This window comes from Rana temporaria, chromosome 5 (genome assembly GCF_905171775.1).
Source record: "Rana temporaria chromosome 5, aRanTem1.1, whole genome shotgun sequence".
Classification (NCBI taxonomy): domain Eukaryota; kingdom Metazoa; phylum Chordata; class Amphibia; order Anura; family Ranidae; genus Rana; species Rana temporaria.
Window position 1 is genome coordinate 370,924,915 of NC_053493.1, and position 22,666 is coordinate 370,947,580.

Below are 22,666 nucleotides of genomic sequence, written 5' to 3' on the forward strand. Positions count from 1 at the left end.
AATGGTGTGCTTTGGAGCCCACTCATTGGAAGAGGATTTGGAATGGTCTGAGCCTCAGATTAAAGACTCTGGGGTAGACACGTGTAGTAGCACCACCCTTAATGAGGAGCATAGCCATAGCGACAAGGTACTGACGTTGTGGAAGCCTGCATTTTGATCTGCTCATTTGGTCTTCGTTTGCTCTCTGTCACTCATTGAATTTAAAACACCAGGCAGATGGGGTTTATTTGAAGACTGCAGGGTAGTCAGGGGCCACCGGCCAATGACAAGCCACCTCTTTGGCAGTTGGGACTCGTAACTGCTGTCTTTGAATGAGCTCCAGTCTGTTTTCTAGACACTGTAGTATTTCTTAAGGTGCAGAAAAGAAAAACAAAACTTAAAGAAAATACATATATATATATATAAAAAAAAAATTAGACAAAAACCCCATTTTATTCTTGTATTGCCACCCTCGGCAGGGCAAGAATAAAAAAAAAAAATTGCCAGGCACAGAGAATTGTATTTTTGTTTGTGTAATCTAGACTGTGATATCTTATTTATTCACCACATTTTATAACCACTGAGGTTGAATTGGCCGGGTCAACGGGTTCAAGAAATAAAGAACATGACAAACTACAAACAATCATTTTTAAAAACAAATTTGGGTCTGTTTGCACAGAAAAGTTGTTTTTCTTTTTTCCCTTTCACTTTCATGTTATGTCCGTCCTCATCTGTCATCCATTGTTTTTGTGTTGTTTGTGTTGTAGTGTGCCATTCATTGTTCTGTTTATTTTGCGTTTAGCTTGACAGCAGTCATGACACATGTCAGTTTTTCTCAATGTGTTCTCTATTTGTTAAATCTGCATGGAGCATGAACATGTGCTAAGCTAGAGGAACAGCTTTGATTACACAAGTTATATTGTGCTAGGTTATAAATCATCAATTGTGCCCATTCTGAAGCTTACCCAAACATTATTCTGCAGGTATGGGTAGACATCAATGAGTAGAATCACCTCCTGGCTTCTTCTATCTGTGGCAAGATTTCTCCCTAGTAGTTCCTGTCTCTTCCCCTTCCCATTTGGCCATAAAAAACGTGTCACCTCCTTAAAGTAGGGCCCCCTTACTTGTTTGGTATTCATTAGAAACATCCAAGAGTGGAATAGTGCCCTCAACATTTAAAGTGATTGTAAATGATCACCTTGTAAAACAACCCATTCAGTTTAAAATAAATATGAAAGGCAAAAAAAATGTGTATAAATATACAAAAAATAAACAAAACATTATAAATACAGGCATACCCCGCTTTTAAGTACACAATAGGGTTTATTTACTAATGCTGGAAATCGCAATATCAGGCTGACTTCTGGATATAATCCAATGAGCTTCTAACTCCAGCTTGTTTAATTAAGCCTGGTAATAAAACATGTACCCTTTAACCCTTAGTTTTTAATAAACAATTGCATTCCCCCGTTCTCAGCTGCATACAATCTGGGGGGAGCAGCATCACACTGAGCTTGCCAGTGAATGGCTGTGCAGGGTGGGGCTTGTCAGGACAAATCTGAGCATTGTAGGAGAGCAGACTGATTTCCCAGCACAGCTAGAGAACTGACCACAGTGTGCTTTCCTGCTTAGTGTGGTTAGTTTTTATTAGGAAATTAGGGGGACTAGCAGGAACACCAGGGATTTCACACAAAGGAATCGATACAAAGAGAACCGGAGACTTCCTCATACAAGTACATAGTACAGCAGGCACATATCAGGAATATGAAGTGGTGGGAGTAAAAAACACTTTAAGTTTGTAATGTCCATGGTGTTAGACCATTCATTTGGGAATACTTGCTGTCTCAAGCCTCGTACACACGACGAGAAACTCGACGGGCGAAACACATCGTTTTGCTCGTCGAGTTCCTTGTTAGGCTGTCGAGGATCTTGGCGAGCCAAATTTCTCCATTCCCGTCGAGGAAAAAGAAGACATGCTCTTTTTGGTTTGACGGGATCCTCGACAGTTTCGTTGTCGAAAAGTGTACACACGACCGGTTTCCTCGGCAAAAAAAAAACAAAAAAACAGCAAGTTTCTTGCTGGTTTTTGCCGAGAAACCCGGTCGTGTGTACGAGGCCTCAGCCTTAGAAGTATCAGAAGCAAACACTTGATTCAATGCACAAACGACCTTGAAGCATCACCTGATGAAGTTGACAATATCTATTTTTATTTAAAGTGGAACTTTAGTCAAAAAATAAAGTACAAGGTCTTCCGAGATACACCATGGAATTCGCAATGCATTGCACTAGAAGAGACATTTACATTTCCCAATTTAAAATGTTCTAGGAAAAAATATATAAAGAAAGAGAGAAAAGAAAGAAACCTTTTAGGGTTAGAGTGATTTAGAATAAAATGTACATTTTTGAGAGTTTTGTAAATTTTCCATAGAAAGTGTATACTAGGACAGAACATTTTACTTTGGGATGCATTAGGGTAAGGTTAGAGCTTTAGTTATGTTATTACTGTCTGTGTCCCTTGTCCCTGACAAGATTTCCTTGCATTTCCTGCCAATAGGGACAGGCACAAAAACACATTTTAGTAGAATATCTGATTCTGTCCAATGGGGACAGAGACAAATCAAATTTTTAGTAGAATTGGGAAATGTTAGACCTTCTGGCAGTGTTTTTTACTGCTGTCCATGCATTCCTGTCCCCATTACATCTAAACCCCCCTTTTCTTGAATGGGGACGAGAAATAAAGGAACATCTCCACAATGGGGTCACAGACAGAAATGCAAATCGGAAGGTTTTGTAAGTGTTTTGCTTGTTTAAAGTATAACCCAGGCCAGGCTTTAGACATTCTATTATTCACATATTTTTAACATACATATTAAAGTGGTTGTAAACCCTTACAGACCACTTTGACCTACAGGTAAGCCTAGATTAAGGTTTACCTGTAGGTGCAAGAAATATCTCCTTAACCTACAAGGTTAAGAAGATATTTCCAAGAAAGACGGCACTGATGTCTATGGCGCATGCCCCTACTAACGGCATCATGACGTTAGTGGCGGCTTGGAGGGGCTTCGTTCTCAGGTAAGTAATTCATAATGAGCTAGTATGCTATGCATACTAGCTCATTATGCCTTTGTCTTGCATGTTTTTTTGTTTTTTTTAAGAGAGGGTTTACTTCCTCTTTAAAAAGTCCTTGCTGACCTCTGTAGCTACAGCTGTGGCCAAAAGTTTTGAGAATGACACAAATATTAATTTTCACAAAGTCTGCTGCCTCCATTTTTATGATGACAATTTTCATATACTCCAGAATGTTATGAAGAGTGATCAGATGAATTGCAATTAATTGCAAAGTCCCTCTTCGCTATGAAAATGGCCCGCCCCATCTCTGTCCTGACTGGCTGACTGACCTTGATTGACAGCAGCGGGAGCCAATGGCGCCACTGCTCTGTCTCAGCCAATCTGGATGAGTGTCCCGGATGGCTTAGACATTCGTGGACATCGCTGGAGAGAGATGGGGCTTAGGTAAGTAATTAGGGGGTGCTGAGGAGGCTGCTACATACAAAGGTTTTTTTATCTTAATGCATAGAATACATTAAGATGAAAAAAAACTTCTGCCTTTACAACTCCTTTAATCCCATAAAAAACATTTCCACTGGATTTATGAAGAAGGCTTCAGAGTGCCCAAAAAAGTCCAGTGAGTGCCAGGACCGTCTCCTACAGTTTATTCAACTGCGGGATCGTGGCACCACCAGTGCAAAGCAGGCAGGTGTGGGTACATCTGCATGCTCAGTGAGAAGACTTTTGGAGGATGGCCTGGTGTCAAGAAGGGCAGCAAAGAAGTCACTTCTCTCCAGGAGAAACATCAGAGACTAACTGATATTCTACAAAATGGAAACATTGGACTGCTGAGGACTGAGGGTAATGAATCCCCTTTCTGATTGTTTGGGGCATCTGGAAAAAACCTTGTCCGGAGAAGAAAAGGCGAGTGTTACCATCAGTCCTGTGTCATGCCAACAGTAAAGCATCCTGAGACTATTCATGTGTGGGGTAGCTTCTCAGCCCAAGGGAGTGGGCTCACTCACAATTTTGCCTAAGAATAAAGAATGGTACAAAAGCCATGAATAAAGAATGATACAAAAACATCCTCCGAGAACAACTTCTCCCAACCAAAAACAGTTTGGTGAGGAACAATGCCTTTTCCAGCATGATGGAGCACCTTGCCATAAGGCAAAAATTATAACTAAGTGGCTTGGGGAACAAAACATCCACATTTTGGATCCATGGCCAGGAAACCCCCCAGACCTTAATCCCATTGAGAACTTGTGGTCAATCCTCAAGAGGCAGGTGAACAAAATAAAACCCACAAATTCTGACAAACTCCAAGCATTGATTATGCAAGAATGGGCTGCCATCAGTCAGGATGTGGCCCAGAAGTTGATTGGCAGCATGCCAGGGTGAACTGCAGAGGTCTTGAAAAAGAAGGGTCAACACTGCAAATATTGACTCTTTGCATAAGCTTAATGTATGTGTCAAAAAAAGCCTTTGCCGCTTATAAAATGCTTGTAATTATACTTCAGTATACCATAGTAACATCTGACAAACAGATCTAAAAACACTGAAGCAGCAGACTTTGTGAAAATTAATATTTGTGTCATTCTTAAAACTTTCCGCGACTGCTGTGCAGACAATGCAGCAATTCATCCTTACAATATACAGCAGAAGCACGCTCACTTTCAGCAGCTCAGCTTATTCTACTACCCCTCCCAGCAGTGACTTGGTACCCTTTCAGGATATTTATCTCTAAGATGCAGTGCCTTGAAAAAGTATTCACACCCCTTGAAATTTTCCACATTTTGTCATGTTACAACTAAAAACGCAAATGTATTTTATTGCCATTTTATGTGATAGACCAACACAAAGTGGCACATGATTGTGAATTAGAAGGAAAGTGATAAATGGTTTTCCAATTTGTTTTACAAACAAATATCTGAAAAGTGTGGTGTGCATTTGTATTCAGCCACCTTTCCTCTGATACTAAAATCTAGTGGAACCAATAGCCTTCAGAAGTTACCTAATTAGTAATTAGAGTCCACCGGTGTGTAATTTAATCTCAGTATAAATACAGCTGTTCTGTGAAGCCCTCAGAGGTTAGAGAACCTTACTGAACAAACAGCATAATGAAGACCAAGGAACACACCAGACAGGTCAGGGAAAAAATTGTGGAGAAGTTTTAAGCATGGTTAGGTTAAATAAATATTCCAAGCTTTGAACATCTCACAGAGCACAACTTCAAACCTACCAAGACATGGGCGTCCCCCTGAACTGACAGGCTGGGCAAGGAAAACATTAATTATTGAAGCAGTCAAGAGGCCCATGGTAACTCTGGAGGAGCTGCAGAGATCCACAGCTCAGGTGGGAGAATCTGTCCACAGGACAACTATTAGTCCTGCACTCCACAAATCTGGCCTTTATGGAAGAGTGGCAAGAAGAAAGACATTGCTGAAATAAAGCCATGAGAAGTTCTGTTTGCAGTTTGCGAGAAGCCATGTGGGGGACAAGGCAAACATGTGGAAGAGGGTGCTCTGGTCAGAGGAGATCAAAATTAACATTTTTGGCCTAAAAAAAAACGCTATGTGTGGCGGAAAACTAACACTGCACATCACCCTGAACACACCATTCCCACCGTGAAACATGGTGGTGGCAGCATCATGTTGTATGCTTTTCTTCAGCAGGGACATTGAAACTGGTCAGAGTTGATGTGAAGATGGCAGGGCAATCTTAAAAGAAAACATGTTTAAATCTGCAAAAGATTCGAGACTATGGCAGAGGTTCACCTCCCAGCAGGACAACGACCCTAAATATACAGCCAGAGCTACAATGGAAAGGTTTAGATCAAAGCATATGCATGTGTTAGAATGGCCCAGTCAAAGACCGTACCTAAATCCAATTGAGAATCTGTGGCAAAAACTTAAAAATTACTGTTCACAGACGCTCTCCATCCAATCTGGCAGAGCTTGAGCTATTTTGCAAATAAGAATGGGCAAAAATGTCCCTCTCTAGATGTGCAAAGCTGGTAGAGACACCCCCAAAAAGACTTGCAGCTGTAATTGCAGAGAAAGGAGGTTCTACAAAGTATTGACTCAGGGGGGCGCTATACAAATGTACACCACACTTTTCACATACCGGTATTTATTTGTAAAAAAAATTAAAACCATTTATCATTTTTCTTCCACTTTGCAATTATGTGCCACTTTGTGTTGGTCTATCACATAAAATCCCAATAAAATACAATTACGTTTTTGGTTGTAACATGACAAAATGTGGAAAATTTCAAGGAGTGTGAATACTTTTTCAAGGCACTGTACAGTACACAGCGAGAGTGTACAGGAAGAGGGGAGATCAGAGTGCAAAGAGCCGATTTGGACAACTTCAGTTTTGGAATGTATAACATGTTTGTTCAAATGAGGCAAAAAAAAATCTTATTTTACTGTTTTCTGTGCTAGACAAATGTTTGTCATTGATTTAAAATAGGAAATACCACATTTGGTCTTTAGATGTGGCAAAGTTTTATAGGTTATTATGCTTACCGCCATCTAGTGGCTAAATGCATGTTTTTTCCATTTTAAATCACTTAAAAACATTTGTCCAATACAGGAATAAGTCTAATAACACTCACTTTTGTTTGCACCATTCACATAGAGCGAATGTACATGCACCTTCACTGGGCGAGAATGCATACTCATCAATATCTTCATCCCCAGGACACTGTCACCACCATCCACAGCCCACCCTATCATGTTATATGACCAACTTGCAAGCAGTCCTGCCCAGATCACACTCACGTTCGGTGTAATCCCACCCAGATCATGCCCACCATGTGGACAATCCCACTCTTAATTATGTAGAAACCACTTTGGCCAAAATCCCATCAGTTAACACTTTTTTTTCTCCCCTTTTCCCCCATTTTGTACATCCAATTATTTTATATGAGATAAATAGCGATGATATATTTTGTGTAATCAGAGCTACAAATTTGCATAGCTTTTGTCAGGTTCTACAAATCATCCTTTGAGAGTCAATTAAATAAGAAAAGACTGTGATTTGTCTAAATCTGGATACACAGTTGGAGAACCCCCTGTTGTAGTGTAACATATACAAATTGTCCTGTTAGGATTTTCAGTATGCCTTCAGCACTGTATGGGGTAAACCATATTTTCATATACTACACACTAGAGATGTAAAAGACAGCACAGCAGTACATGAGAAAATACCACTTAACATGAATGACAATTTTTCATTACATTTGCAACAATTTTGGAAAATAATTAGTACAGATCCATTTTCTATTTCAATCATTTTATTGGAAATGTAAACGTACAAGTAGCCCACCTTCTGCCAACAAAAATGTAATATAATTGTGAACAGACCAGGGAAAATTTAGGACATCTCTCCAATAGCAACTCAGACCAAAACAAAGAAACATCTGGTAGAGTGAGGAAGGGTTAGAACCCCTAACAATGTTTTTATTGCTGTCTGTGACTTCTTGTCCTTGTGACTACCCCTGCCTTCGTCTATGGTCACCACAGGGTTTGGAGGTAAGGGAAAATCTCCCTAGAGGAAGTACAGACAGAAATAAAAGTCTGGCAGAAGTATCTATTCCCCACTATATATACAGTGTGTATATATATAAATGTTGAAGGTAATAAAATAAAAGTGAAGAAACGTATTACCATAAAGCTTTGTTAACAGGCTTGCTGGGATAGATAAATAGAAGGAATAAAATACTTACCTTTCCTGGAGAAAATGCTGGTTTCTGGTTCTCATCTGTACTGCTCAATCATGTGAACTTTTCTACTGCAGAGGAGGATACAAGTTCATATTGGCGAAATGTCTTCTTCAGCAAAGATCACACAACCAGGGTCATACAGACATTTTCCATCATTAAAGCATCATTAAACCCAGACTATGAAAAATGATCATTACATGCTATATAACATAATGTTCATTCTCACAAAGCCACTAAAGCATTTGTTTTGTGTAGAGTGAAATATATCTGGTTAATTATCCCATCTTCTCTGTGCCCCCCTATTGCAGGCTGAGATTGTGTAGACCAGCTGGTGTCCTCTACTGAGCATGCTCAGTTAAAAGCTCTTCATTTCATCCCTTTTCTTATCAGTGCAGCCCATGTTACATAGTTACATAGTTAGTCAGGTTAAAAAAAGATAATAGTCCGTCCAGTTAAAAAAAAAAAAAAAAAATACAATCCCATATACACAATCCTATACCCACAGTTGATCCAGAGGAAGGTGAAAAACCCCAGCAAAGCATGATCCAATTTGCTACTGCAAGAGAAAAAATTATTTCCTGATCCCCCAACAGCCAGTACTGTGAAGAAATCTTTCTGTATTTGGAGGTGAAATCTCTTTTCCTCTAGACGTAAAGAGTGCCCCCTTGTCCTCTGTGATGATACTAATGTGAATAACTCAACACCAAGTTCACTATATGGACCACTTATATATTTGTACATGTTGATCATATCTCCCCTTAATCTCCTCTTCTCAAGAGAGAATACATTCAGTTCCTCGAATCTTTCCTCATAGCTGAGCTCCTCCATGCCTCTTATCAGTTTGGTTGCCCTTCTCTGCACTTTCTCCAGTTCTCCGATATCCTTTTTGAGAACTGGTGCCCAAAACTGAACTGCATATTCCAGATGAGGTCTTACTAATTATTTGTACAGGGGGGCAAACTTATATCTCTCTCTGGAGTCCATACCTCTCTTAATACAAGAAAGGAGCTTGGCATATTCTTAGCCCCCAAGTGCATAACTTTACATTTATCAACATTAAACCTCATCTGCCACTTAGTCGCCCAATTAGACAGAACATCGAGGTTGGCTTGTAAATTGGCGACATCCTGTAAGGACTGCATAGCTTGGTGTCATCTGCAAAGACTGACATGTTACTTTTGATCTCAGACCCAATATCATTTATAAATATATTGAAAAGTAAGGGTCCCAGCACTGAACCTTGGGGTACACCACTGATAACCTTAGACCATTCAGAGTAAGAATCATTAACCACGACTCTCTGAATTCTGTCTTTTAGCCAGTTTTCTATCCATTTACAAACTGATATTTCCAATCCTGTAGACCTTACATTACACATGAGCTGTGTGTGGGGGAACTGTATCGAACGCTTTTGCAAAAGTATATCACGTCCACAGCCACCCCTCTGTCCAAGTATACCACGTCCACCACCACCCCTCTGTTCAAGGTTTTACTTACCTCTTCATAAAAATAAATCAGGTTTGTTTGACAACTTCTGTAGAGTCACACATGTGAGCCACACACTAGAGTCACACATGTGTGTGTGTATACATAGTGGTAAATGACACTCCCCTCCCTTCTTCCTCCATGTCCTCCTATTGCTAAACACTATAGGGGGCATGATTGATTACATTCACTAAGAAACTCACAAAAAAGCTTCACTTTAATGTAAATCCATATTTAATATATCTAATGTAATTGCTAATACCAGTAAAGTTTAAAAAAGAGCCTTGAATTCAGATGCCATCTGAGCAAAGTAAAAGCTAGCCACTCTCTGACTCTGCCTACACCATATTAATTTACAAAACATACACATTTGATGTTCAATAAAGTTTTATAGGCAGTTGTAAAACAGTTATTTGATATTTATAATTTAATCTGAATTGCTTTTCTGAAAGTCATGTGGCACAGCACCAATCAGGGCTGAGCAGAGAGACTCATAGTAATAAAAGCCCCCCCCACCCCAAAGATCTTTCCCAGGAGATGCCAAAGAATGGGGAAAGATCATGTGCCCACACAACAGAGCTGAAGGAATAAGGTACTTAGAAATACAGTGGCATGATATATATCAGGGATCCTCAAACTACGACCCTCCAGCTTTTGAGGAACCACACATCCCATGATGAAAGAATAAAAGATTCTGCGCCAAATACAAAAAATAAAATTAAAATATAATAAGAAAAAAGCTGCTCCTCATAAAACAATACTGAATTGTGAACGTTGAAAGTGAAGGATAGAGGGCGCTAAACCACACACGGATAAATGTGATTGTCAATTACCACAAAGGTGTGCGACATAACAAATGAGAAAATGGTAAATAAATTCAATATATACAATACATTTTCAAACAACTCTGTAGCATAGGTGAACAAATTCACTGTGTTAAAGAGAAAAAAATATAAATCAATATAAATATAATAGTCTCAAAAAAATGTGCATAAATAGGCAGATTGCTCTGCAGCATAAATGGACAAAAACACTGAAGTTCACTGTGTTGGGAAAAAACAAAATCCCATGATGCATTGTAAAACTCTGACATTCACAGACATGACTAGGCATGATGGGAATTGTAGTTCCAGAACAACTGAAGGGCCATAATTTGAAGACCTCTGATATATAGGATTTATGTGAATGAGTTATGGCAATTAACACTTCTCTGTTTAGTATTACTTTAAAGGGAGCCTGCAGCAGCATTTTCTCCAGGAAAGATAATAATTTTTCTAATTACACCACATTTATAGGACCACTTTAACTTTCTTTCACCTGTTTTTAGTTCACACATGGTGGAAGCATGTCCGCACTATACCTTTCAATCTGACCTACTTCATAACACAGCAAGTACTTTCCTCTTGGACTTCTCTCCACCTTTTTGATTACCATCACCTGACATTTCAGTCAATTCTTCACAAGCATTTTAAGGAATGGATCATGTTAGATGGTCTGTGAGACAGAAATCACAAAAAGCTAGTGACAACACTGAATCAGAATGCTCTTCTAGGTGATAGGTTAGGGAAGAACTCCAGGTTGTGCAGATCTTTACAGAGGGTGGGGTAAAATGCCCCCCTTATGAAGAGATCTTGAGGTGTAAAGTTTGTCACCCGGCATGCTTGTGATGATTGCTCACTGAAATACATTCATCCGATTGCCAAATAAACTCTTACACAATCATATAAGACTCACAACTATATCTAGCTGCCTGCAGGGCAGTTCGCTATGAGCAGAAATGTGATTACTGCCAAATGTTAAAGCTGAAAATCTCTGAATTGTGGAAACAGAGGTAAGTGTTAATTCAGTTCCTTAAGTCCAGGATTTGTAAAACCTGGAGTTCTTCATTAAAGAAATACCCCCCCCCCCCCCCCCCCCCCCATCTGCAAAATTTTGCAAAAGCTATTTATGAAGCGTGAAGTTCTCTATGTTTGATCTGAAAATTATATGACATTTCGAAGCCCCTATATCCCATTAGATGTTAGCAATCTATGCAGATGACTCTTTAACGTTGCAGTATACCTTTCCAAGGTAGACACTAGGGTTATCTTTAGGTAATTTGATTAATTAAAAAGTTTTACTACAGTAGAATCTTTAAATCACATATGCACATTAAGGTTAATTTACTTAAAGCGGAGTTCCGCCAAATTTTTTTTTATATAAAGGTAAGCAGCTACAAATACTGGAGCTGCTGACTTTTAATAAATGGACACTTACCTGTCCAGGGCGCCCGTGATGTCGGGTCCCGAAGCCGATTTGGCTCTCGGGTGGAGACGCCGCAATCTTCGGTAAGGGAATCGGGAAGTGAAGCCTTGCGGCTTCACTTCCTGGTTTCCTACTGCGCATGTGCGAGTCATGCTGCGCAATCCCACTGGTTCCTGCTTTCTTCTGGGACCTGTGTGTCTCCCAGAAGACAGCAGGGGGACGAAGTAGGCGCCAGACGCAGTGATCTATGGCCGGAAGTGGGAGCAAATACCTGTATTACACAGATATCTGTTCCCACCTTCCCCCTGAAAGGTGCCAAATGTGACACCGGAGGGGGGGAGGATTACAAAAAGCAGAAGTTCCATTTTTGGGTGGAACTCTGCTTTAAACTCGAGAGTGCTAAATCTGGTGCAGCTGTGCATGGTAGCCAATCGACTTCCAACTTCAGCTTGTTCAATTAAGCTTTGACAATAAAATCTGGAAGTCGATCGGCTTCTATGCAGAGCTGCACCAGATTTTGCACTCTTCAGTTTTAGTAAATTAACCCCAATGATGTTTGAGAAAGGTATTTTGTTAATGTTAGAACTGCTTTTCCCTCCATACAAGTCAATGGGAATGCAAAAGCAATCTGAAGCAGCGTTGTGCACTTTAGAAGGTCAACTGCTGGTCTGAAGGAGGTCAACCGCTGGGTTGAAGAAGTTTAATCGAAGGTCAGAAGGCATTCAGCTGTGGGTTTAATGAAGGTCAACTGCAGGCCAGAAGGAGGTCAACTGTAGATCAGAAGCAGGTCAACGAGCAGTAGGTCTGAAGTAGGTCAGCTAGAAGGTCAACTGTAGGTCTGAAGGAGGTGAAGTGCAGGTCAGAATGAAGTAAACTGTCAGTCAGAAGAAAGTCAATTGCAGGTCAAATGCAACTCAAAAGAATATCAGGTGGAACAGAATCATCTAAAACTGATATAAAACATGAGCTACAGGAGGGTGGAGGTTCCAGAATGCTGACAACTGTTGCATTTAAATTTTATTTAGCAGCTATAAACAATTTGGCCACATATTAATTAGACTATTTGGTCATGGATTAAAATAGAGAGGCCATTTTTTTTAATAACACTGCACAATAAAATAGCTTGTCTGTTCTAAATCAGTTTAAACAAGTGAATGAGAAAATAGCTGTATATTACTCACTTTTATATTCTTTAATTAACTGACTCTCCTTAATGCTGGAATTAGGCTCAATTCACAAAGCTAACACACCAGGGTAAGGATCATGGCTTTTTTTTCCTGAACTTTATTGCAGACTCCAATTGATTTGGCTGAAAATAAAGATCCTTATCCTTCTGTAAAGCTTTATTAATATAGCCTATTTCTAGTGCTCCTGTAGAAAAGAATTATGCTTTCTATAAGTTTTTATGGAACATATTGTATGTCTAGTTCCCCACCAGTCTACAAGTACACCTGTATGTATAAGAGCTCTATAACACTTAGAAAAAAAAAAGATAAATATCTATTTAGACCCATTGAAGGGTTCCTTATATCACTCATACATTGTAGGCCATTTTGGAAGCACATGACCCTGCCGAGAACCTCCCTAGGGCTTATCTTGTATGCAAAGTAGGTGTTTGCAGTCACTTCTGGTTTTCGCTTTTCTAGATAAGCAATGTGAGGAGGGCTATGGAATCTTTTAGGGTTATAGCAGAGTCACATAGTATCCCCTACCCTCTAGCAGTTGACATGCACCTCTTAAAAAGAGGCATTGCAGTTTTCCTGGCTCCAAAAGTACCATTATGCTCCCTGGAACCAAGGTGAGGTTAAGGATCCTTCACAATGTCTTTACCTGTATTTGGCTTTTTTTTTTTTTTACCAAAGGTATTGTCCCTTCACAGTACAGGGTGGGCCATTTATATGGATACACCTTAATAAAATGGGAATGGTTGGTGATATTAACTTCCTGTTTGTGGCACATTAGTATATGTGAGGGGGGAAACTTTTCAAGATGGGTGGTAACCATGGTGGCCATTTTGAAGTCGGCCATTTTGAATCCAACTTTTGTTTTTTTAATAGGAAAAGGGTCATGTGTCACATCAAACTCATTGGGAATTTCACAAGAAAAACAATGGTGTGCTTGGTTTTAACGTAACTTTATTATTTCATGAGTTATTTACAAGTTTCTGACCACTTATAAAATGTGTTCAATGTGCTCTCCAGTGACATGCAGCGAGTGCTATGCTGTGGGCTCTTGCTGAATAAAGCTAGGACAGCCACTGATGTTTCTTCATTAGACCCCTTTCACACTGGATACGCCTGTAAATTTGCGGTAAAATAGTGGTGTTTTACCGCGATTTTAACCCTCCGCTATAGGTGTATCCAGTGTGAAAGGGGTCTAATGAAGAAACATCAGTGGCTGTCCTAGCTTCATTCGGCAAGAGCCCACAGCGTAGCACTCGCCGCATGTCACTGCAGAGCACATTGAACACATTTTATAAGTGGTCAGAAACTTGTAAATAACTCATGAAAGAATAAAGTTACGTTAAAACCAAGCACACCATTGTTTTTCTTGTGAAATTTTCAATACGTTTGATGTGTCACATGACCCTCTTCCTATTGAAAAAACAAAAGTTGGAATCAAAATGGCCGACTTCAAAATGGCCGCCATGGTCACCACCCATCTTGAAAAGTTTCCCCTCTCACATATACTAATGTGCCACAAACAGGAAGCTAATATCACCAACCATTCCCATTTTATTGATGCCGCGTACACACCATCACTTTATGTGATGAAAAAAAACGACACTTTCTGTGAAGTAAAAAATGACGTTTTTGAAACTTCAATTTTCAAAGACGAAGTTGCCTACACACCATCGTTTTCTCACAATGATCTTGCAAAGTGAGGTTACGTTCCACCACGTTTTACCATTGAAGCTTGCTTCTGGGCATGCGTGGATGAAAAAACGTCTTAGAAAACGACGTTTTTTGCTACACACGGTCAATTTCTGTGAAGTAAAAAGTGCACTTTTGAAAAACGACACATAAAATTGAAGCATGCTTCAATTTTTTTTGGTCGTTTTTTACAAGACATAAAACGACGTTTTCCCCCACACACAGTCAATTAAAGTGACGTTTTTAAAAACGTCATTTTTTTTCATCACATAAAGTGATGGTGTGTACGGGGCATGAGGTGTATCCATATAAATAGCCCACCCTGTATATTAAACAAGTAAAAGTGTCTGGTAGAAAATGTAGACAATGTAGTTGGGTGCTTTGTTATCATTGCATAGTATGCTCCAGGGGTTGTAGGAGAGTTTGGTGTAACAGGCGCAACTGCTGTTCACTTTATTAGAATATAACGACGGGGACAAACTTTGCCACAACATAACCTCATAACAGCAGCTATATATAAAAACGTCAAGACCTTGCCATAAGTGGCTTTGCTTTGCTTATTAGCAGTGGAACTTGGGAAGGTGGGTTGAGGTTTAAAAGTATTTAAAATGTCAATTAAAATTCCAAGCTACCCTAAAGACATTATAGATTTAAAAAAAGAAATACAATACCTATTTTTCCGAACTGCCTCCTTTGCAGCTTTTTGTTTTTTTCTGTACTACAGGTGTTCTTGAAGACTACAAATCTCCTGTTACTGCTGTACTATTGAAAACATGCTCTAACATATTTTCTCGTGTTTCTCCCTACACAAATTAGCACCCTGTTACGTGGCAAGCGTCCAAAGATGGCGACCGATTAATTGGCCGTATCTTATTAAATAAGCGGTTAAAAGATGGCAGCGTGCCTCGAGATTCTGGAGCTATGCTTGGTCTAAAGGTGAGTGCTGGATTATGTGGATAGAGGAGGATCTTGGGGTGCATTTTAGATGTGGTACTTTTGATTTCATTGAAAGATGCAGGATGTTGAAATTTGCAATAAATGTGGCAAACCAGAATTTTAAAACTGCACAGATGCAAAGTGTGTTAATAGAATCAGAAAGGAGGGGTTGTAAAGCGAGATTTTCTCCAGATATTAGAGCTTCTACAATACCTAAGTAGCTATGATGTGCTTAGACAACGGAAATGCCCCGTACACACAATCGGAATTTCCGTCTGACTTTTTCCATCGAATATTCCGATCGTGTGTAGCCCCATCAGAGTTTTTCCATCGGAGTTTAGATATAGAACATGTTCTATTTTTCTCTGATGGAATTCTGATGCGATTTGGCCGGGCAAAAGCCTGATCGTGTGTACGCGGGATACGTTCTTGCTTTCAGTCCATGCTGGCAGTTTAATAACTGGCAAGGCTCAAAAATGTTATCAAAAATGTTGTTCTTGCAGTGGGCAGATGATGAGCCATGTCCAGGTCTGTGTGACAGTGGAAGGGGTCCCAGCATTTGCTCAATCCAAATCTGGATGGGCACCTAAGATCCTGTCTCCTCTTCCTCCATCTATTTTAAATATCCCTTATACAGTGAGGGCAACAAAAATATTTGATCCCCTGCTGATTTTGTACATTTTCCCACCGACAAAGAAATGATCTGTCTATAATTTTAATGGTAGGTTTATTTTAACAGTGGGAGACAGAATAACAACACAAATATCCAGAAAAACTAATTTCAAAAAAGTTATAAATTGATTTGCATTTTAATGAGTGCAATAACTATTTGATCAGTACGCAAAACATGACTTAGTAATTGCTAGTAAAACCCTTGTTGGCAATCACAGAGGTCAGATATTTCTTGTAGTTGGTCACCAGGTTTGCACACATTTTAGGAGAAATTTTGTCCCACTCCTCTTTGCAGATCCTCTCCAAGTCATTAAGGTTTCAAGGCTGACTTTGGATAACTCGAACCTTCAGCTCCCCCCACATATTTTCTATAGGATTTAGGTCTGGAGATTGGCTAGGCCACTCCAGGACCTTAATGTGGTTCTTCTTGTGCCACTCCTTTGTTGCCTTGGAAAATAGTTGGAAACAACTGCGCTAAGGTAAGAGATCGGGATTAATAAGCAGCAATTAGGCTGTGTATAAACAAAAATAACGAATGAAAAAGAAAATAATTGCGCTAAACCCAAATATGCACTCGTATTAAGCATGTGTATGTGAAAACCATTGTATCTATAAATAAATAATCCAATGGAATCAGGAAGTCAGGGTTACCTACCCTGCTGGTAATGGTGTGTATGAACCCAGTGGTCAACAACTTAAGTAGTGATAAACCATAACTTCAAAAATGATTAAAGTAAAATTAACAACATTAGTGTTATAAAGTCCATGAAGTCCAAAACTAATTTTTGGAAGTAAATAGTAAGTCCATATGATGAATAAAAACACCCGTGAAGATTCCAGAAATATTGTAATTAATACACCAAACGTGAATCCTCCACCGATCATGCAGCTGCTTACCAGAAGTCTGGGTCCTGCCGGACCACTATCCACATATCTCTCAACCAGAGATTTTGTAAGGCAGTAGTAACTCCTCCACTTGCACTAAAACCACTTCGTGCTCAACGAGGGATATAGAAGACAACAAGACAGAGCTCCACATAGCATAAATCCGGGTAGTTTATTTTAAAAACAGCAGTAAGCATATATATATACAACTCACATTTAAGTTGAATAAACCAGCATTTGGCCTGTAACGCCGGCCGGACGTGTCCAGGAACAAAAGAAGGCCACTCGCTTGGAGAAATGAAGGGGATGGCGTCCACACGTCACTCACTCCACCCGACGCGTTTCGTGACAAGATCACTTCGTCTCGGGGTACGAGTGGCGTGGGACGCCACCCCTTTATATAGGAATACAATATCAATTAATTAATAAGGCAAATTCACTAACCAAGCCTCGTCCCGGGATTCTCACACATACCGGAAGTGTATTGATCTGCATCCGGGTCACAAGTCAACCGGAAGTCATTACCCATAGGTTACTCGGTGACACCGCCCAAATGGGCGGACACTTACGGCGTATGTAACATCCACTGCAGCGAGGCGTGGTAGGAACATCTGAGGGGCGGGACTGTGATGTCACTGCTCCAAGTTTAACAATACAGTTCAGCACGTCAGATGATGGAATATCGAGTGCTGCACAAGATCGCAATATACGCGCCACTGAACAACATCCGAACCACCACCCGGCCGGGGAACTGTATATACTAATACACATTACATATAAATTAAAACATTTAAAAATGAACGTTAGGTGCTAGGCTGCATCGTGACGTTATGAGCCATACCTCACTATGAGTCTTTCGCGCATGCGCCCATCCAAGTGATTGCGCTCCACAGAGCGGCTCACCGCGATGACCCTGCACGTCCGAGCACCTCCGCTCCCTCTAAACCAACAGCAAAATAGCCTCACCACGTGAGGTATATAGCTGTTGATAATTGGATCTAGCTATGCTGGACATGTTTTTAGCGCGTCGGTACATATCTTAAAGCCAAAGGGGTATGACCCCTATCTGATTGACATAATATGAAGAAATTTGGTTCAATATTATTGAATCCATATAGACATAAGATTTTAGAAAAATTAGTTAATAAAATGATGTCTTTTATTGTGTAAGTGACCACACTAATTAAATATAAATAAATTATAAAAAATGAAAAAGGTTTGTTGTATGAAAATTAATCAGATCTATTATGTGTAGCCACCCTAACCAAAAGGGTTATGAATACGTATTTATAAATTAACAAATAAAAGTGAATCTTATTTTATTATGTGGGAGACCACAGAGAACAGGGCGCCCTAAATTGATTCCCAATACTTGGTTGGGTCTCAGTGCGTGCACACTTCACTCCCAGTGTGGGGTGTTTAAGTAATGAAACTAAAACTTAAATAGATTAATTATATAAATGAAAAGTGAACAATTTATGATCAATATGGCTCTTGCACCAATGCTTTCAAATCCAATCCAATGATAGATGCGATTATGATGCAGAGATGCATCGCATCGTGGACGATGATGCCACCTATACCCCTTTAAACCGTGACCCAGTCGTCAAGTACAAACGCGACCTGGAGGTCATAGTAGACCAGGGCCTCCAGAAAGGGATTTTAAACAAAAAGGAGAGTCTGTTCCTAGTGTCGGTGGCTCCTCGTACACCGGTAATATACTATCTCCCGAAAATCCATAAGAATCAAACTTGCCCCCCGGGACGTCCCATTGTTAGTGGGATTGATTCCATCACGTCCCGGGTGGGCAAGTACATTGATTTTTATTTGCAGCCACTGGTGCGCAATATACCATCCTTTATTGGAGACACAAAACAGGTGATAAACCTGCTGTCGGGACTATCCCCTAGGGAGGGTGTATGGATGGTCACAGCAGATGTGACATCCCTCTACACCATAATTCCCCACGATCTGGGCCTCGAGGCTGTGAGATTCTATTTGACTAGAGACTCAACTCTAGCCTCAGAGCAGATCGAGTTCATCATGACCCTGCTCCAATTTGCAGCGAGTCACAACTATTTTTGGTTCGATAACTGTTTTTTTCGCCAGGATCGAGGAGTGGCCATGGGGGCCAAATATGCCCCCAGCTTGGCAAATCTCTTCATGGCCAAGTGGGAGGAGGACGTCGTCGATGATTGCCGAAGGCCTGAGGTCACACTTTGGGTTAGGTACATCGACGACGTCCTCCTCCTATGGGATGGAGAGAGAGATGACTTAGATCTGTTCATGAATTCCCTCAATAATAACACCAGAGGCATCAGATTCACTTTTTCTGCAAGTCAGACTCTGGTTAATTTTTTGGATTTGAACATTGGCATAGTAGGAGATAAGTTTGTCACCAGTACATTTTTTAAACCGACCGATAGGAACTCGTTCATACCTCTGGACAGTTGCCATTATGGTCCATGGTTGAAGGCAGTCCCCCAAGGACAGTATACCAGGATCAGACGCAACTGCACAGACGTTGAAGTTTTTGATACTCAGGCTGCTGTTTTATCAAAAAAGTTCCTTGAGAAGGGTTATGATCCACTGGTATTGGACCAGGCAGTACAATCTGCCCGTGATATGAACAGGGAATCCCTGTTAAAGGTTCAAACCAGACAAGAAAATAACACCTTTTCTCTGCCATTCATAACCACCTTTTCAGTACAACACCGAAATGTCAAGCATCTGATTAGGAAGCATTGGCATATATTACAAAGCGACCTTGTGCTTGCACCAGTGTTGCCAGTGAGACCATCCGTGGTATTCCGAGGAGCCTCATCCTTGGGAGCCAGCGTGGCCCCAAGTGTACAGGATCCCCCTAAAGAAACACAAGTCTTCTGGCAAAATCTCACTGGTTACCACAGGTGTAAAAACTGCCAAGTGTGCTCCCTAAACAAATGCCAAGATCGCAAGATCTCTCAATTTTCCTCCACCAGTACTGGACGAACCCATGAAGTAAAACCATTTATCACCTGCTCTAGTAAAGGGGTGATTTATCTGCTTCAATGTCCATGCGGGTTACAGTACGTGGGGAGGACTAAAAGAGAACTTAAAATTAGACTGAACGAGCATATAGCCAAAATAAGAAGTGGCTTTCCAAACCATTCGGTTTCGAGACATTATGACTCAGTTCACCATAGAAACCCAGAAGGTACTTTGTTTGTGGGCATTGACAAATATAAGCCCAACTGGAGGGGAAGTTCTCTAATTAGAGAAATCTCTAAAACAGAAATGGCATGGATCCACAGGTTGAGGACATACCTCCCCTATGGCCTCAACGTGGACACCGACATCAATGCTTTTATAAATAATGCTTGATTTTTAGTTTATGATACATTTTATATTTTTACTTTCCTCTCTGAAGACAACCAAGTTGTCTATACAAATGAGATAACTATGGATGCGCTGCTGGACATGGATTTGAAAGCATTGGTGCAAGAGCCATATTGATCATAAATTGTTCACTTTTAATTTATATAATTAATCTATTTAAGTTTTAGTTTCATTACTTAAACACCCCACACTGGGAGTGAAGTGTGCACGCACTGAGACCCAACCAAGTATTGGGAATCAATTTAGGGCGCCCTGTTCTCTGTGGTCTCCCACATAATAAAATAAGATTCACTTTTATTTGTTAATTTATAAATACGTATTCATAACCCTTTTGGTTAGGGTGGTTACACATAATAGATCTGATTAATTTTCATACAACAAACCTTTTTCATTTTTTATAATTTATTTATATTTAATTAGTGTGCTCACTTACACAATAAAAGACATCATTTTATTAACGAATTTTTCTAAAATCTTATGTCTATATGGATTCAATAATATTGAACCAAATTTCTTCATATTATGTCAATCAGATAGGGGTCATACCCCTTTGGCTTTAAGATATGTACTGACGCGCTAAAAACATGTCCAGCATAGCTAGATCCAATTATCAACAGCTATATACCTCACGTGGTGAGGTTATTTTGCTGTTGGTTTAGAGGGAGCGGAGGTGCTCGGACGTGCAGGGTCATCGCGGTGAGCCGCTCTGTGGAGCGCAATCACTTGGATGGGCGCATGCGCGAAAGACTCATAGTGAGGTATGGCTCATAACGTCACGATGCAGCCTAGCACCTAACGTTCATTTTTAAATGTTTTAATTTATATGTAATGTGTATTAGTATATACAGTTCCCCGGCCGGGTGGTGGTTCGGATGTTGTTCAGTGGCGCGTATATTGCGATCTTGTGCAGCACTCGATATTCCATCATCTGACGTGCTGAACTGTATTGTTAAACTTGGAGCAGTGACATCACAGTCCCGCCCCTCAGATGTTCCTACCACGCCTCGCTGCAGTGGATGTTACATACGCCGTAAGTGTCCGCCCATTTGGGCGGTGTCACCGAGTAACCTATGGGTAATGACTTCCGGTTGACTTGTGACCCGGATGCAGATCAATACACTTCCGGTATGTGTGAGAATCCCGGGACGAGGCTTGGTTAGTGAATTTTGCCTTATTAATTAATTGATATTGTATTCCTATATAAAGGGGTGGCGTCCCACGCCACTCGTACCCCGAGACGAAGTGATCTTGTCACGAAACGCGTCGGGTGGAGTGAGTGACGTGTGGACGCCATCCCCTTCATTTCTCCAAGCGAGTGGCCTTCTTTTGTTCCTGGACACGTCCGGCCGGCGTTACAGGCCAAATGCTGGTTTATTCAACTTAAATGTGAGTTGTATATATATATGCTTACTGCTGTTTTTAAAATAAACTACCCGGATTTATGCTATGTGGAGCTCTGTCTTGTTGTCTTCTATATCCCTCGTTGAGCACGAAGTGGTTTTAGTGCAAGTGGAGGAGTTACTACTGCCTTACAAAATCTCTGGTTGAGAGATATGTGGATAGTGGTCCGGCAGGACCCAGACTTCTGGTAAGCAGCTGCATGATCGGTGGAGGATTCACGTTTGGTGTATTAATTACAATATTTCTGGAATCTTCACGGGTGTTTTTATTCATCATATGGACTTACTATTTACTTCCAAAAATTAGTTTTGGACTTCATGGACTTTATAACACTAATGTTGTTAATTTTACTTTAATCATTTTTGAAGTTATGGTTTATCACTACTTAAGTTGTTGACCACTGGGTTCATACACACCATTACCAGCAGGGTAGGTAACCCTGACTTCCTGATTCCATTGGATTATTTATTTATAGATACAATGGTTTTCACATACACTTGCTTAATACGAGTGCATATTTGGGTTTAGCGCAATTATTTTCTTTTTCATCCTTTGTTGCCTTGACTGTGTGTTTTGTGTCATTGTCATGCTGGAATACCTATCCACAACCCATTTTCAACGCCCTGGCTTCTCACCCAAGATTTGACGGTACATGGCACCATCCATCGTCCCTTTGATGCAGGGAAGTTGTCCTGTCCCCTTAACAGAAAAACACTCCTAAAGCATAATGTTTCCACCTCCATGTTTGACAGTTGGAATGGTGTTTTTGGGGTCATAGGCAGCACTCCTCCTCCTCCAAACACAGTGAGTTGAGTTGATGCCAAGGAGCTTGATTTTGGTTTCATCTGACCACAACACTTTCACCCAGTTTTCCTCTGAATCATTCAGATGTTCATTAGCAAGCTTCAGATGGACCTGTACATGTACTTTCTTGAGCAGAGGGACCTTGTGGGTGCTGCAGGATTTCAGTCCTGCACGGTGTAGTGTGTAATCAATTGTTTATTTGGTGACTATGGTCCCAGCTGCCTTGAGATCA

At 40.4% G+C, this 22,666-nt stretch overlaps 1 protein-coding gene across 8 annotated transcripts in view; it reads left to right on the plus strand.

Annotated features, from left to right (window-relative positions):
* Positions 1-22,666, plus strand: part of RIMS2 (regulating synaptic membrane exocytosis 2) — an 830,084-nt gene that overhangs the window by 456,142 nt on the left and 351,276 nt on the right. For all 8 annotated transcript variants that reach the window (XM_040354833.1, XM_040354825.1, XM_040354826.1 and 5 more), the window contains one exon: positions 15,175-15,294. In XM_040354833.1, the coding sequence (XP_040210767.1) occupies positions 15,175-15,294 (120 nt within the window). The remainder of the gene's footprint in view (positions 1-15,174; positions 15,295-22,666) is intronic.